This window comes from Carlito syrichta, unplaced genomic scaffold (genome assembly GCF_000164805.1).
Source record: "Carlito syrichta isolate Samal-C Ts95f unplaced genomic scaffold, Tarsius_syrichta-2.0.1 Scaffold306534, whole genome shotgun sequence".
In the NCBI taxonomy this organism is placed as follows: Eukaryota; Metazoa; Chordata; class Mammalia; order Primates; family Tarsiidae; genus Carlito; species Carlito syrichta.
In genome coordinates, this window is record NW_007250630.1 from 694632 (window position 1) to 712131 (window position 17500).

General features: G+C 37.1%; 1 protein-coding gene across 1 annotated transcript in view; it reads right to left on the minus strand.

Moving 5' to 3' along the window:
• Window positions 1–17251, minus strand: part of NPAS3 (neuronal PAS domain protein 3) — a gene marked incomplete at its 3' end in the record, with an annotated part of 691615 nt that extends 674364 nt beyond the window's left edge. The window contains exons 1-2 of the mRNA XM_021715010.1: window positions 17238–17251; window positions 16863–16952 (exon numbers count right to left, since the gene is read on the minus strand). Coding sequence (XP_021570685.1) covers window positions 16863–16952; window positions 17238–17251 — 104 coding nt within the window. The remainder of the gene's footprint in view (window positions 1–16862; window positions 16953–17237) is intronic.
• Between the last annotated feature and the right edge of the window lie 249 nt (window positions 17252–17500).

Here is a 17500-nt window from a genome sequence, read left to right on the forward strand (position 1 = left end):
GGTCAAGGCTGCGGTGGCCAGGAGTGGCCACTGCACTCTAGTGTGGGCGACAAAGTGAGACTTCAACTCAAAAAAAAAAATTAAATTTTAAATCCTTTTCTTTTTGAGGGGAAGGGTTCCCATCAATTAGACCAGAATATTAAAATTAAAGAGCAAGAACACTAATATTTTCCATTGTTCATTTTTAAAAATTGAAACATTTTTAGAGCTACAACACAGAATGTCTTCTTCAGAAATGTGATGGAAACATGTACTTCACAGCTCTAATTAGCATAACTATGTTTTTTATTCAAATAATTTTCAAAAATTATTATTTTTTATTATATATTACCATTTTGACTAGGTTGTATAAATTTAACACTTAAGTGATACATAAAATTAACACTCCAAAATGCTGTATGCAGATTTTTGTCACTTTTGTGGCTCATAAATGCTAAACAGTAAATGTTGCAATTATACATTTAAAGTGTCATAAAATGTCTGCCGTTTATCCATTGTTCTAGAATATGGGTAAGAAGGAGGTAGATATGTTTCGCTATTATTGATTGCTTTAATGATCTCAATTATTGCACATAGTTATCTATACATTATTCCTAGAGTCAATTAAAAGTCTCAACTAAAAAATTTACTAAAATGTTTAGCTTATAAAAAACATTTTGGAATTGCCTATTTGACCACTAAACTGAGTAACTCCTGAAAATACACAAACAGCCTAATTATAGTTTATCTGGATCTTTTAATGACCACATAGGTGTTGATCTAGAAGTATTTCTTGAGGACAGAAACTCATCCTTTTCTATTCAATGCCACCTAAGTCTTTTTATCAAATGTGATGTATATTATTTGATGGCTGCTCAAAAATATTAATCATGATAATAATATTGTTCCTAATGATGATAAACCATTAATTTATCATGAGGTTCAATGAAGCACTTAACAGCAAATCAACTGTGGACAAACCTTCTGGGTAAATATGTCATGGGGTAAATTGTGCCCAATGGGTGGTTTAGATCAAACCTAGGCAAATGGATAGAGGCTGAAATTACTTCTTTTCAGCACATACTAGTACAACCAAAAATTAACTCTTAGCTTGCCATAATCGCCTAATTCCTTTCTAGAAAAATATTTCTGAACTTGGATAAAAAGCACCCATGCAACTATATAATTCAAAAAGTCACTGTAAACATGCTTTAATATATTTATATAAACATCACACAAAGTACCTTTTGAGCATTTGTTGCGCCTTAAATATTTTGCATTCATACTGTGCTAAATAGTCAACATTTTGCTCATTGGATAGTTGTAACTAGTCCAGTACTGCATGAATACAGGCCTACATATGGAACATAGAATGTAACCTCAGCTTTCCAACTGGCAGCTTGATGCTCTGACCCCCATGCCATGTGCTATGATCATGAGTGATGGAGCTGTTCCGACTATACGCTACTTTCAAATAATGATCCACAAAGTTAATCAAAAGGGCTTCCCTGTTCAATATTTACCTGTTACTCATTGACAGCCACTGTCTGTACTACCATCTAGGATGTACAGAACAAGATCAGGAATACTGAACTCAAACAGAACCTGAGTGCCTCACTGAAGTACCGGGCACAATGAAAGCAGAATTAAGCGGCTCTTCAAACCACCTCTGACACTAAAGATGTCTGTATGAGTTCCACAGCAGGAACTCACCGCTCCTTCCTAGATTTGGAGGCCAAATAAGTTGCTGATAATAAGAGGTATGAAAAAAAACAACAACCACATGAAAGAAAAAAAAAGGGGAGATATTAGGTAGCAAAATATAAACATGGAGGAAAAAATAGTAATTTCCTGTATTTGAGGAAAAAAATAATATTCCCTCTTTGATGTGATCTCCTTGCTTTTATGTACTAGGAAAGTCATATCTATTCTGAAAATTATTTTTCTCATTTTAATACATGTGCAACATTTTAAGCTAAAAAATAATAAGAAACATTGATCTTTTTATGTGTTAGAGATTTAAATGCTGTTTGCCAGTCTGTCAATCAAATGCACCCAGAAGAGTTACTGACCAACTTCTATGTCCACCTTCAAAGAGAGGCAGATAATCAGACCTATCAGAATACATTCTCTAAGTCGTTTTTAACTATCAACTAGAAAGCAAGGGGTACTTATTCATAGATACTAACTAGGCATCTTGACAGGGTTTGAACATGGGTGGTTAAAGGTGGGGGATCACTTGAAATGCTAAATCCTCTTTTAACTAATTTTTCCTGAGCACTATCTTAGGAATCAGTAAGCACTATTTAAGTAAAGAGTACACACCAGGCATAGTTCTAAGCAGTTTACATGTATGAGTTAATTTAATCCCCATGGTGAACCCTAGGAGATACTATTATCATCATTTCACAGATGAGAAGGATAGCAAACAGAGTACTTACGTAATTTGTTCAAGATCACCCAGCAAATAAGTTATGGAACTAGGGTTTGAACACATCAGTCTCCATCAGAGCCTGCACACTTATCCACTACATTAAAGTTCTCTAATTGCATTCGACACTACTTAGATTTAAGACAATCACTGGCCATTAACAAATAACTTCTAAAAAGTTTGTGGACTGAATAAATATCTCTATGAAACTTGTAATCTTATTAAGATTACACACACACACACACACACACACACACACACACACACACTGCCTCTTACCATTTAACTTTTATGTCAGGCCTCATCTCTAAATTCACAAGTTCCTGAAAGGTATTTATTTTCTTATATATGATTGAGTGCTGCCACACATGTAAATACAGAGTTAATGAAAAGTTAGGATTTAATCTTAGGCTCAATACTGACTTCACCCTCTTTTTTATCTCCCCCAATCTAATCCACCAGGAAGTTCCATTGGCTCTTCCTTCAAATTATCTTCACCTCCACTTCTCCATCTTTGGTATGCGTCACCTTGATTACGGTGATGACCTCTGAGCTAGGTCCCCAACTTCCACCCTTGTCCTTCTGAAGCAGCAGCCTGATTCTAAAATAAGTTAGATCCCATTACTCCTCAATTCAAAATCCTCCCAAGGCCTCATTTCAAGTGGAGTAAAAGCCCAAGGATTTACCTTCCCTGCCAGCATCCTGCATGCTGGTTCCCTGTTCCCTGCTGACCTGTCCCCGGTTACTATCCTCCTTGCTCATTCATACCCCAGCACACCAGCCTCCCTGGTGTGCTTTGAACACTGAGAACTCTTCAGCTTCAGAAGCTTTGCAGTAGTTGTTCATTCTACCTGGCATATATTCCCCTGGCTATCTGAATGCCTAACTCCCTCACTGCCTTAGAATCTTTGCTCAAATGTCACCCTTTTTAATGGAGTCTCACCTATTTGAAACCACATGACCCATGTTCACCCCAGCACTCCTAATTCCTTCTTAACCTTCTGTATTTTTGCTCCACAGCACTGATTATCGCTTAATAGACTATTTAATTTCCTTTATTTTTAATGTTTGCTGTTTTCTGCCTGTTTCTAATGTTATCTAACTTTGAGAGCAAAGATTATTGTCTTCCTTCACTAATGTATCTGCAAACAATGGTTCCTGGTTATAGAAGGTGACCAATTAATGTGTTAAATTAAAAGAAGAGAGAAACCACTGTGGATAAAACTAGATTAGAAAGACTTCACAGAGGAGCAAGCAAAGGTGAAGAATCAGTGTGTGTTGTGGCTAACAAGACCGAATGGATATGATTCATGAACAGAAGCAGAGAGCTTGTGCTGAGAGGTTTCTGGGGGAAAGGGGGCTAAAAGGCCAACTAGAGCAAGACTGGTGGGTTTTAAACACTAAGCTAAGATTAGAGACAGCATGCAGTGAGAAGGAGCATTCAATGATTTTGATCAAGGAAATATGTTGGAAACAGTATTTTAATCTGGTAGCTATTTATGAGGTAGCCCAGAAAGGAAAATTTCTGCAGTCCTTAGCATGGTGCTTTGCATAGAGGAGGACTCGCATATTTATCTGAATAAAACAGAATAAGATAGAAGATATGAACACTAGTTATGAGATGGCAACAATTTAGACATGAAATAATAACTTGAATTAAAGAGATGTGAAATGAAGGGAAGTATTTTAAAAGAAATCATGCTACAAACAGGATACTTGAGACAGGAGAGGCAGAATGGAAGATGATTCCAAAAGTGAGTCTGAATGACTTTAAAAATAAAGATAAAGCAAAAGAAACGCAAGGGAGGAGAGGAACCTCCTGGGGTAGATGCTGAGTTCTGTTCTGGAGGAATGGCTGCACTGTCCTGGAGAAAGCACTAAACCAGAGGTAAGAAAGGTCTTGATTTATGGGCTAGTCATCTCACCACAGCTCTGAGAAATTCTTCAGATCACTTAACCTCTATGGCATAAGGAATTTAGTTTGTTGTGTTCCCATGTAAAATAGAGGCAAAACGCAATCCATCAGGTTGCTGTGAGGATGAACTGAAACTGTCCTCAGAAATGGGGGGAGGGCTAGGGTTCAGAAACTACCTATGGGGCACAATGTTCACTATCTGGGGAATGGGCCACCTGAGACCCAATCTCTACCACTGCACAATATGTCCATGTAACGAATACACGTGTACTCCCTGAATCTAAAATAAAAATACAAAACAAAACAAAAAAAGACAAGTACTTGTTAACTTGTTGGAGTTTATGTATGGAAGCTGATATAGGGTGGAACTTGGAAACAGCAAGTTGTTTGAAAATATAAAAGCGTCTGGAAAGAGGGAGGGCTTGAGATAAAAAGCTGACACTCATATACTTCTACATGATAACTGCAGGTTAAGGACAAATGACTCTGTCACAGGGGAGTCCTAATTGCCCCATGCTGGAGAGTACAAAGCTTTATACTCAAAGGACAGCGACCGTATGTTCTTTAAATGACCATTGTTTAAATATGACAGACCTCCCTCCTTTATAGCCATGGCTGTAAGTTTCTCAGGGTCTTAGTCTTTTGAAGAAATCAATTTCAATAGACCATCTTAGAAAGAAACTGGATGCTTTTCTGAGGTAAAGTATCATCCTCCTCCAATTTGGTCATCTGCAGTTATCGTATAGAAGTATTTGAATGTCAACTTTTTATCTCAAGTCCTCCCTCTTTCCAAACGCTTTTATATTTTCAAACAACTTCTGAGTTCCACCTTACATCAGCTTCCATATATCAACTCCAACAAGTTAACAAGTACTTGTTTTGTCATGTCATTCAGTTAAAAAGGGATGAACTGCAAGACCAGACAGGCCTGTTTCAGCTTCTGATAGTTACCAGATTGGTTTCTTATCAGCTGTGTGAACTGAGCAACTTGCCTAACCTCGCTGAGCCTCTGTTTTCCTGATTGCAAAATTAGATTCACGTTTCCCTACTTCAAATAAAGTTGCTTGGGTCAGTTACAATAATGTCTGAACACCACAGAACACCGTATTTGGAGCATGTTACTGTCTTGCCTCCTGGGTTTCAGTCTTATTGATTACTGCAAATGGAGAACCAGCCAACACAGAAGCAGGAATGGGAAAGCTGAAACACAACTTCACTGTTGCGAATTAAAGCTTCTGTTATCCCAGAAGGATCAACCCAGCCTCACAGTGAAGACCTTGGCTTCAATGAGGGTACCCTTTCAATGGCAGAATAAATACAGCTGTATTCACTCCCCTCTGTCTGTATCTCAGAGCCTCATATACCTAGTCACTGTACCCCAGCAAACGTTTATGTCCTGCAAATCTCTCTGGAACAGACCCAGTAAAGGCGCTTGTGGTGCAAGTGAACCAAACTTGCCACCAGATTCTTGTAAAAAATACACTCTACTTAAAATCTGTTGACCCATAATTTCAGTTTTCCAGTCTTCTCTTCCCTAAGGCATTTCACAAGTACCATGATAAATTTTAAAAAACCCTCAGCATTCTATATTCCTACCAGCCTCATATAAATTGTTACTATTTCTGGACAGGCAGTATTCAGAAAACAGGGTAAACAATCTTGTTATCAGATGAATTTGTTGATCATGAATTTACAAGAGCTCAGGACTATCCCCTAACCTCCATCTTAATCTTCACTGGATGTGTCTCCAAACCTCTTCTTTTAAAAAAGTGGTGACATTAATACCACTGCTTTCATTGGTGCAAAATCAGGACTTAGGACACCTGATGAATTTCTCCAGGGGATGAGAATCAGAGCTGCTGAGTCTTGTTTTCTTTTTGCAAGCCATCAGACAGTTAGGCAGTCCCTGGAAAAGCATGCTGCTTCTCTAGAAGTGAGCAGATTCCCCTGCAATTACCGTAAAATACATCCTTCACCCAAAGATCTCGATGGTGCCTAAGGCACACAGGACAGGAAGTTTTGTGCCCGATGGAGTTAAGCTAACTCTATTTCACTCCCAGCACAGCTTTGTTAGTAGAGTTGAAGAAAGAAGGCAAAGAGAAGAATCATCAAAAAGACTGTATGCCTCCCAGTGTCCAAGGTCAAGACACATGGTTGGCCATGATTCACTGTCAGCGCCCTGACAGGCAAACATCAGGAAAATGATGCTGTTATGAAAGCTTCTGTGGGTTGGAATGCAAGCACTGAGAATTGTTAGTAAGAGACAGGCCTCTCCTCCGTGGTAACACATGAGAACAAGTAGAAACGGGGGGCAGGGATCCTTTATAACTGGGCTGAGGAAGGGTAAGGGAAATTAGGTTTAAAATAAGATGCAGTGATAGTCTATTTAATTACATAAAGCTTAAGCACCAATTCCAAATAATTCTCAAACTGATACATGAATCACAAGGTCTCAAATTTGCCAATGGAAAATCACCCAAGAATGCTCTCATTACACACTGGTCATTGAACCAAATCCTCACAGGACCCAGCACTCTCTCTGCTTTAGGAGCTAGATCTTAGCATCTCAATGCTGAAAACAGTAAATAGAATTCTCTTTTTAAGCAACCTAGAGAATGATGCAGCAGATGTGGCATGTGAGGGAATGATGTGTAAAGCAACTAGAAAGCACCATCTAATCGCTTAACAGTTACTTTTCATACATGTACATATTCTGATCTTTAAAAAGTTATGTTTCTTTAATCCACCACACCTTTCTCACCACTAGTTTCATCCAATAACTTGCAAGACTATTGCAATATTTAAATGTTGTACTATGTCTAGATAAAAGTAAGTATTAAAGTGGTCAGAAAGGATTTTTCTGCTGGAGATCTAATCATTAATGAGTATATTACTAGTGCTTACTACAGGAACTTAAATTCAAGCAAAAGAATTTAAATCCAACCCTCATGATAACAATCCAGAAAATAGATACAAACGACGCCAGGAAAAAAAGCACCACATCAGAAAGCAAATCTCTGCAAAACACAGTTTCTATGTGGAAGTTGATCATATATCTTCCAGCTTCTCCTAAATAGGTTACTTAGTGTACAAGTGAGAACACTTGACCCCAGACATTTCCCATCTAAGACGTTTGTGGATGGATTCATGAGAAAATACCTGTATACATGGATATACATAAAAATGCATGGAACTATATAGAAGACTGCAAGTATAGATAACAAATGATTAACAGCGGCTATCTATGGGTGGGACAATTATAAAGACAGTGATGTTCTTTCTTTATGTTTATCTTCATTGTCTAAATGTTCCAAAATGAAAATGTATGGCATCCTTATTCAAAAAGAGCTATCACAAGAGAAGAGGATAAAATACCATGAGGTAACTAATCTAGGAACTCCTCACTCACCAACCCAGACTCTAGACCTTGTAAAAGAAAATTCCAAGAATAACCCCTCGATGCAAGTTGAAGGCCCAACAAAGCCTGTTCTGTGACCTCCAAGGTAACACAAGTCCAAAGTCATTTACTGAGCAGAGGAAAGGGAATGCCTTGAAGCAACAGAAAAACACACAGAAATAAAAGTTATGAATAGAGTTGAAATCAAAGTCTGATCCCTTTGTGGTTGGTAGGACGATTAGGGGAGGCATATTAATTATTTACACATGAAAATAATAGTTATGAGTAAAGTTGAAACCAAAATCCTATTCCTTTGTTGCTGTAGGACTGTTAAGGGAGGTATATTATGTATCTTCTTATTGAAAGAGATAATCCCTAATGCATGTTCATCCTTTGTAAACACACGGCTTACACATGCTTTTAAAATAAAGATCATAATACTTTTTACTAAAGGTATTTTCACAGTGTTGTATATTTTTCTTAAGGAATGTTATATTTTCTTCAATTTCCTAAAATTATAACATTTTCTGGTATATAAAATTAATTTAGTTTAACAGCAGTCCAGTGGCATGCTCACAGCCAACCCAGTGTTAACCTACTGGGCTCAAGTGATCCTTCTGCCTCAGCCTTCCAAGTAGGCAGAACTACAGGTGTGTACTACCACACCTGGCTGATTTTTTCATTTATTGTAGAGACGAGGTCTCACCATATTGCCCAGGCTGGTCTCAAACCCCTGGGTTCAGGGAATCCTCTCACTTCAGCCTCCCAAGGTGCTGGGATTACAGGCTTGAGTCACCCACAATGATCTTCTTTAATGGAATATTGTACTTTGCTATGAAAATGGAACTTCTCTCATTTATACTACAGAAAGCATAGTTATAAGTAGCAAGTATAACACAGAATTCAGTGTCCTCCTTCTAGAACTTTAAGTTCAACATCTCCATAGTTGGAATGGCATATCTTGTTGGAGGTTGAAAGTTTATTATTTCCATTTTGCAGATAAGAGCTCTATGAGGTCAAGAGGTGTAGCGTAAGTTAGATCAGTAACAAAGTAGTCCTCATTTTTGAATATTTACTATATGCCAAGTAATATAAGAAGTGTTCTGAGGGTTTATACTTTTGACTTTTAAGTAAGACAGCCTGAAATCTAATGCAGAAGTCAGCAAACTTTTTCTAAAAATGATCAGATTGTAAATACTTGAGACTCTGTGGGCCATGTTTGTCACCACCACTCAGCTATGCCCTTGTAGCAGGAGAGGACAACACACAAATGAATGGGTATGGCCATGTTCCAATAATACTTTATTTACAAAAAAAAATGTATAGGGGAACTAGAGAGTAAATTTGGCTAGTGGAGCATAATTTGGTGATGCTAATCCAAATTCCACCACTTCCAACCTTCTTAACCTTGAGAGAGTTTACTCAGTGCTGTAAGTCTCTGTTATCTTATATGTAAATGATGGTAATGATCATACCTAATGCATCAGTTTATTGTAAGGATTTTCTTAAATGTATATTAAGCAACTAGCCCACTACCTGACATCAACATCTAGTAAAAGATCAGTAATACCAGTTACTATTATCATCTTAATCTTCACATTTATCCTCAAAACAACCCAACTTATGAGATGGTTATTATTTTACCCCTATTTTAGAGATAAGCAAATAGAAGCTTAAAGAGTTAAGTAACTTAGTCATGTCCCCTATATAATAGACAATTGTGGGGAAAGAATCAAAGCTAGATCCTCTTCCAGGAGGCTTAACCACCTCTAGCTATGATTAAACACTACTGCAAGGACTTGTGGAAATTAAAGATAGGTTACTTATAGTCAAAAAATAAAACATATTCTTCCATTCTAATGCATAAACTAAGTCCAAAGATTCACTAAAGACACATTTATGAACTCAATGCACAGAAGTTGTTCTCAAGCTGAAGAGAATTTACTAAAAGCACAGTTTATGTATAAGTTAGCTGCTTTTGTGATTATAGACCCTAGTTCCATCCAGGTTGCTGTGAAATTCATGATTTTGTTCTTTTTTATGGCTGTGTAGTATTCCATCATGTATATGTACCACATTTTTTAAATTCAGTCCTCTTTTGATGGGCAGCATGGTTGTTCTCACTCATATAATGGACCTTGAACATCCAATGTAATACTATAAGAAAATGACTGACGGTACTGGGAAACTATGGGGAGGAGAGGGAGATGGGATTAACAGTAGCAAATATCTGTCTGGGGACGGGGAAACACCTCTTATCAACAGGGTGCCTGAATGAAACGTAGTTGTATACCTAACCCTTAACTGTAACCCACAACATCATAATAAAAAATATTGATTAAAAAAATAAATAAATAAAATAAAATACTGAAAAAAACGTTAGCTGCTTTTAAAGTAAATAAACAAAGTTTTTTTAAAGTCTGGGCACAGCACATTAGTATCTCTGCCTCTCTGAAACCACCTGTTAGCGATTTTGAACATTGCAGTTCAACAACTTGCCTTCAAAAGGTTCATTGTAACTCAATTTCTCTCACCTTGACCTTTACTTTCTGTTCTCAACTTTCTAGAGGTCGCATACATTCTGCAGGTGTGTCACCAACCAATTATTTTTTAAAAATCTAGGTAGTCACTTCTTTCATAATGAAAATATACACTGCAGTGAAGCCAATTAATATCTTTCATTCTAAATCATGCTGTCTGTGCCTATCCAATCTTACTCTCTGGTATCTATTTATCTTGAATTACAAGTGGTCTGTGGGGAGAAAGGCAGACATGGAGCACCTTACACCAGGAAAAGCAATGAATGTGTAGACAAATCCTGAACCAAATTTCACACTGGAAGAGTCCTCCAAGACATATATCAATCAAAAATAACTTCAAACTCACTAATAGCACAATTTCACATCCTTCTTTGTGAAACAAAGAGAAGATGAAGCTGTGGGCCACTCCCACAGCAGGCTTCCAGTCTAAACTACCTTCAGGATAATTCTTCTCTAACGTACAGTCCTTGTCACACTCTTCCTGTCCTGAAAATTCCTGCAGGAACCCTCATAGGATGGCAGTCCTCCCGGATATGATGCCTTTGCTCTCCTCTCCTCTTCAATCTCACCTACTGTCACACTTGTCCAGTGTTCCACTCCTATTTCATGCCCTTTGCAATTTGCTATGCCAGAAATGTGTGTCTTTTAGCCCAAGTCACTACCCAGGTACCCCTCCCTAAGCTCACATATCTCCTCTATCATGAAGATCTTGGTGGCTTACCTTGACTATTAAAAATGACCCCTTCATGGCACCACTTTCACAGTTGGCATTTATCTCTCTTGCAGGACCTCTCATGCAGAATGCCAGTTACTTATTGGTATCTGAGTCCTCTAGGCTTTTAGAAAGTAGAGGTTTTCTTATTTACCTCTGAATTAGTCAGTTAGTGTAGAACAATCTGTGTAGAATGGCACCTGACCTGTGGGTGATTATTAAAATACATTTGTTAAATGAATTAATAAATTAACTCATTTATAAGCTAGTCGGGAATTCGCCCTAAATAATACATTTTCATGCCATCGACATCACCAAGCCATGCCACTTCAAGTCATCTATAGGCAAAATCATTGGTGTAATGATAAAATTAACTGGGAGAAACCACCAGAAACCATGCTGAGGTTTGAAAGGCATGATGTGGAAGTCAGAATTCATTTGGCTATTGAAAGGCTTGAAGCAGTTCTTGCTGCAAAGTTCAATGTCTCCTTAACATTTTTAACATTAGGGCTCTTTATGAAGTTCATTGTATTAATATATTTCTAACTATTTTCTCAATCATTTATTATTTACTGATCCAAACACAAATGGCATAAATTATTCTAACATATGTGGGGGAAAGACCATTGTATACTAGTAATAAATCAGGTTAAACCACGAGCAAAAAAAATTCATTACTGCTGCTGAGGCTTTTTTGACCTTGCCCTCTCCTTCAGCATAGGTGACCATCTTCCCCCCAGCAGAATCCCTGACAAGGCACCTGTCTTGTTCTCCTTAATTGGGATAACATGTGAAAGTGGTTAGCACTCTGATACAACAGGGCTCTGACAAAGACTGGCCAATTCCTTCCTTCTTCATTCACTCTCCTCTTCTCTTCCCTGGACCTTGTTAATTTCTTCCCTCTTATGAGTCTGAATCCAAATCTAGGTTTCTTGGGCAATACCAGTGCTAACACTATACTGAGTAGAAGAACAACCGCATTCTGGAATTGTTATTTTCGGGGTAGGAAGAAACTTTTCTCCCTTCTAGTCACAGATTAATTTCTGCAAGCCGTGTCATGGTGTCTGAAATTATTGTAGAAGACTCCCTTTTTTTCCTTGAGTTCATTCTCTTGGAGCTGCTCATGAAAATGCAAATGATCCTGAGAGGAGCAACATTTTCAGTTAACACAACCTGATCTGTAACAAGGGTTTTGGACAATAATGGTCCCAGGCCGATGAGACCCAGGTTTGAAACATTAACCAGGTATCCCGGTGTAATGAGTTTCACAAAGGAGGGAGAGGGGCTTGGGATGGAGAAGATAGCTAAACAAAGACAAACTTTACAATTTTGCCAATGGCCTCTTCTGCTTTAGGTGACAACTGTTTAAGTCCATTACAAACACCTGCTCCATCGGGGCCTCTCAATCTTGGCTATACTTGGAGACTAGGAACCCTGGATTAGACCCCTTTGTTTAAAATAGGTACTGCAGTGCCTTTTACTATGGCATGGCACATAATAAATGCAACTGAAGTTTCAGTCTTCTCAGACTCACTCTGTCTTTTCTAAATATTGGAAAAAATGATTGTTCTTCAGTACAGCTTTAAGGACACCTGGCTCTTCATCTAGGGTAGCTTGCAACTATATGACTGAATTACAGCTTAGACTTTGAGGCTACAAAGGCCTCACTTAGTCGACTCTTTCCCACCTAGTTTTCTTTCCTCACTGTCTCAAGATAAGTGACTTCTATGAACCATTCCTTCTCATGTCCAGGAATGTTTCCTTTCCTCTGACTCAAATATTTTCCCTTCTTTCTTTAAAAATAAAGTTCAAAGTTATAGTTATTATGGAGGGAGGTGTCTTTTCTCCTTTATCAGACTCTCTATCCTACTTTTACTATTCTATTTAAAAATAGAAAAATAGGGGCAACCCTTTTGGGCTCCCTCCCATTGTGGGAGCTTCTCTGTCCTCTCAATAAATCTTGCTTTCCCAAAATATAAAATAGAAATAGAAAAATAAGATTGGCAAATGTTTTAATTTAACTTTGGCATTTCCAAATCGAGTCCACTACTTTACAGATGACTCCACTAAAATACAGATATATTACTGTAAACTATAAAAGACAGCTGAAAAGGAGGAGTCTGGGACCTAAAAGGTTAGTACTTTGCAAGATGCGTGCTTAACATAAAACAATAAAATTTGTAAAATATTTAAAATATGACTTAATATTTTGTAAAACACCATATTCCTACCTGTTGCCCAAAAAAACCTACTGTGACCAATTGCAATTTGATGTTTTAAATTGGAAGAATCATAAGCATTAAAATGAAAAATTAATGTAACTATGACCATTATTTTGAACTAATAAATTATAGATCTTCTGAAATACTAATCACAGCCTTTATATTCCTGCTTGCTTTAAATTTTCATTATTGAAACAATGGCCTAATCATTTTAATAATTCCCAATAAAATGTAAGTGCAACACAGATAATAGTGATTTTAAATATAAGATAATTCACAATAATTATAAAAACATAGAATTATAGTTGGAAGGAATATGAGCAATGACATACTGATAAATGCTTAACAACCAGTTGGGGAAGACGACACCTGAATTGTAGCACTTTCCAGTTTCCATGGGCAGATACTTTCCCCATTTCAAGTTACTAAAAGAGGGGGGTCACCAATCATGAAGTGAGAAAGAGGTAAGTACAATGGGCTCTCACAAACCCAGTCACACTAGCTCCAGCAAATCACTGAATACAAAAGAACAAACAGTGTAGCTTCTTCATTCTTGAACCCTTGCCATAAAACTGACCATATCTTTATAATCCACTATACCCTGAACACACAATGACATACACCTATACCTATACATTACTGTGTTCATTTATTACCTACTCAATTCTAGTGCAGGAGTTTCTGTTCTTTTTGGATGTGAAACACAGTAGAAATACATCTTACCTCAGGACCTACCCAGTGTACACATATATGTGCAGTTGCGTGTACACATACACAAACAGGTGAAACTGAAATGGAAACCTTACAAAACAAGACACACTGTTACTAAATGCAGTGCATTAAAGTTTTCTTTTTAAAAATTTTTTTATTTTGTGATGTGGGGTACAACTCAGGATTAGGTATGCAAATGTTCATGATGCAGGTAGCCTTGTTGATGAGGTGTGTCCCCACCTCCCGTCCCCTGGCAGTTTCCCACTACTGCCAATTCCACCCCCTCCCCCGCCGTTTTCCACTATAATTTCCCACTAAAATGTTCAATTATCTTCCCTTTCATTTTTAAAATTCTGATCTTGATCTACTAAAATGGACTCATATCCCACTATTTGAGTAGCAACCCAGAGTTTGAAAAACGCTGCTGTAATAGACTATAAGCTCATTGAAGATAGGATCATATGTCATTTGACTGTATCTATTCCTCCATCTAGCAGTAATTTTTGAGGCCCAAAGAGGTTAAGTAACCTGCCCAAAGATGCATCTGCTGTGACTGATAAATGCTCCCTCCAGGCAAGTGTTAATTCATGCCTCAGGATCAGGATATGTTCGGCTTGGCACCGAAAGCTAGAGGATCTTCCAAAACGGCCACCCCTTCACCAGAAGTTGACATGGAAGTTTTTTTTAAATGGTTCTAACCCTACCATTGAGAAAAGTTTAGTCCTTTACCCACTGTGGCCCTGGGACCCTGACAATTTGTCTAGGAAGACTGGATCTGAGGGATTACCATCTCACTATTCTTGATCATAATCACCCCTCTAGAATGTTAAAAAGAAGCCCATGTTTTTCACAAAACATTTCAATATTCAAACACTGATTAAAATTATATTATACAGAATAAACATACTCTCTGTATAATGCACATGAACACCAGCTTTCTAAAAACCAGACGTCAAAGACTTAGTAGGAGAAAATACTCACTCAGGAAAATAAAATCAGAATCCACAGCCTTTTCAGTGTTTGTGTACCACATGCTTTTTTTGTAGGTGCTATTAAATGTACACTATAGTTTCAAGACAATTCAGATAAGCATCTTCACTAAAATACACAACACCATTAATCATCTCAGTGACAGTGCTCCAATTTAACATCTTGGGGATTTCCTCCCCTTCTTCATCATTTATTTGCCAATATTTCCTTGTTATGAATATCCCCCTAGTGACTTTCCCTGGCAGTCACAGCTGGGCTGCCTACTGTGTCTACCTTGACTACAAATAACACCGATTCTCTCAAAAACAAGCCCTTGAGATGATTCTTACAGTTAGAAAAGAAGACTTACTATGGGCCAAATTCCTGGTGGTCCCACCCAGGCTCCTGATTTTAAATTGACAAACCTCATCCTCTAAGTAGATAGTAATTTCAGACACAGGAAACTGGCTTAATTAAAAATGAATAACAGTTGACTGTTGATCGCCACTTACGTGGTCAAGAATCAAATGCTGCTGCGTTAATATGGTCCTTAAAGGACCCCTTTCTTCTACAACAAAAGGCTTCTTCGAAGTATCCATGAATCACAAAAAGCTACAAAATCCTTAACAAATTACAGAAATCTGGTCACTAAGAGTCACAAGAAAGAATTCACAAACAACAAAGATTTTTTTTAAATAATCATAAACAACTCCACATTATAATTACACCAATTCTGATGAACAGAATAACATCATCTATGCAGCAGACTAACAAGAAATAAAGCCAGAGGTGAATATACATACATAGTAAAGATACAGTCAACTAAACCATGCCAGGCAGAGAATAATCCCAGCTCCATTCAATATCCATTTTGTGTCCATTTTAGAGAGCAGCCTTCCAGCCACCAGAATTTCATGTTCATTTTTAAAATGGAAACTAGGAAAGAAAATACTCTACTACCAGTTGAAGGAGTAAATGAAAGCAGAACTCACCAGCTTGTATTCAGAAAGTATTTTTTAAGGAAAAAAAGGTGTTTTTTGCAATGACACTACTGCAAAAGAACAGTAAAGACAAAAGCACACCAAAGTATATTTGCAAAATATATTCAGAAAGACTAATGATTTCAGTAGAATTATGTTTAAGTTACTTTACATTTTCTATAGGGAAATTTAACTAAAGACTAATGTTGCTTCAATCAATATTCTGTAACTTTTCTGGGAAGCATAAATTTCTATTTTTTTTTTCTTTTTTGGAAGACTCCAATTAGATTACTGTTTGAAAAAAAAATTCTTCTCAGCAAAAGCAATACAAGTCAAACTATAATATATTAAAATACCTTTTTCTCCCCAGAGCAGAGTATTTATTTCAGTGATAGTAACAACACCTTGTTACCCAAAGTGCAGATTCTGTTAAGTAATGGGCAAAGCAAATGGCAGCAAAGACAGAGGACTCAACTTCAATTTAACTGTCCTGTAAGGTACATAGTAATTAGCTGCAAAGCTCTGAAATCTTAGCTAGCATGTTAAGTCTGCTACATGACAGTATAATTTGACTTCTTAAAGGATTATGCAAATTACAACTCATCATTCCATTACAGGATTGAAAAAAAGTGACAGCTAATTTATACATAACACACCTTTCAAATCCCTAAGATGCGTAGCACCTGTGCAATGTATTTTGCCGAGATTTTCTTGCATATAAGTACTTGTTTATTGCAATATAAAGAAGCTTACCTAAGAGCTTTAATACAGTCATTAAAAAAACTTTTAGACCACAATTTCAAAAAATAAACATTTTTTTTCTGCCTTGATTTCAGAGGCAAATTGTTTTGGTTGTTTTTGTTCGGTTTGGTTTTTTTTTTATCCCCCGTTAAATTAGATAAAAATAAGGTTTCAAAACAAGGATATTTTTGAATAGCTGGCAACCACAAGCACTGATGCACTGATGCACGAGCCAGAAGGAAGACTCACAAAGATTTCAACATACTTCTGGTAGGTAGATTCACAGTAGATTCCGTCATATCTGTAGATTTTCCTACATTCTGATTGGTTGGGCAGAGGATGCTGGGCAGTTATTCTGTAGAGGCATCAAAAACAGATAGACATGACTAGAGATTCTCTACAGTCAACTGGAATGCAGGATAACAAGTATGTTGAAATTCAATATATTTTGCTTTTACGTTTTTGAGCTCTACACACAATTGCAATGTGTACACACATTTTAGAACATTAACTTCCACTTTAGAAAACTGCAGTCAGAGAAAAGCAACCTTTTCAGTTCTTAATCAGAACAAATTTTTTTTTTAAATCTCAAAGTCAAAAAAGTGGAAGAAAAGAGACACAGGTCTAAACCTTTACTCACTCTCCAATTCCCATGATTATATTCTAAAGGAAATGTTAAAAAACAAATGTTATCAGTGTTTTTGTTATAGAATTGTCATTAGTTCAATCATGCATTACGATTGTAGGCAACTGTAAATTAGCTATAAAACCTTAGTCAAATTCATATATTGTTCAGCTTTATTCAATTTATATAGAGTTTGTATGCTATGGACTTCTAAAGGGAAGTGATACGGCTTACAGAACTAAACCCAATTAGGGATGAAAACACAAGCAAGACCGTCG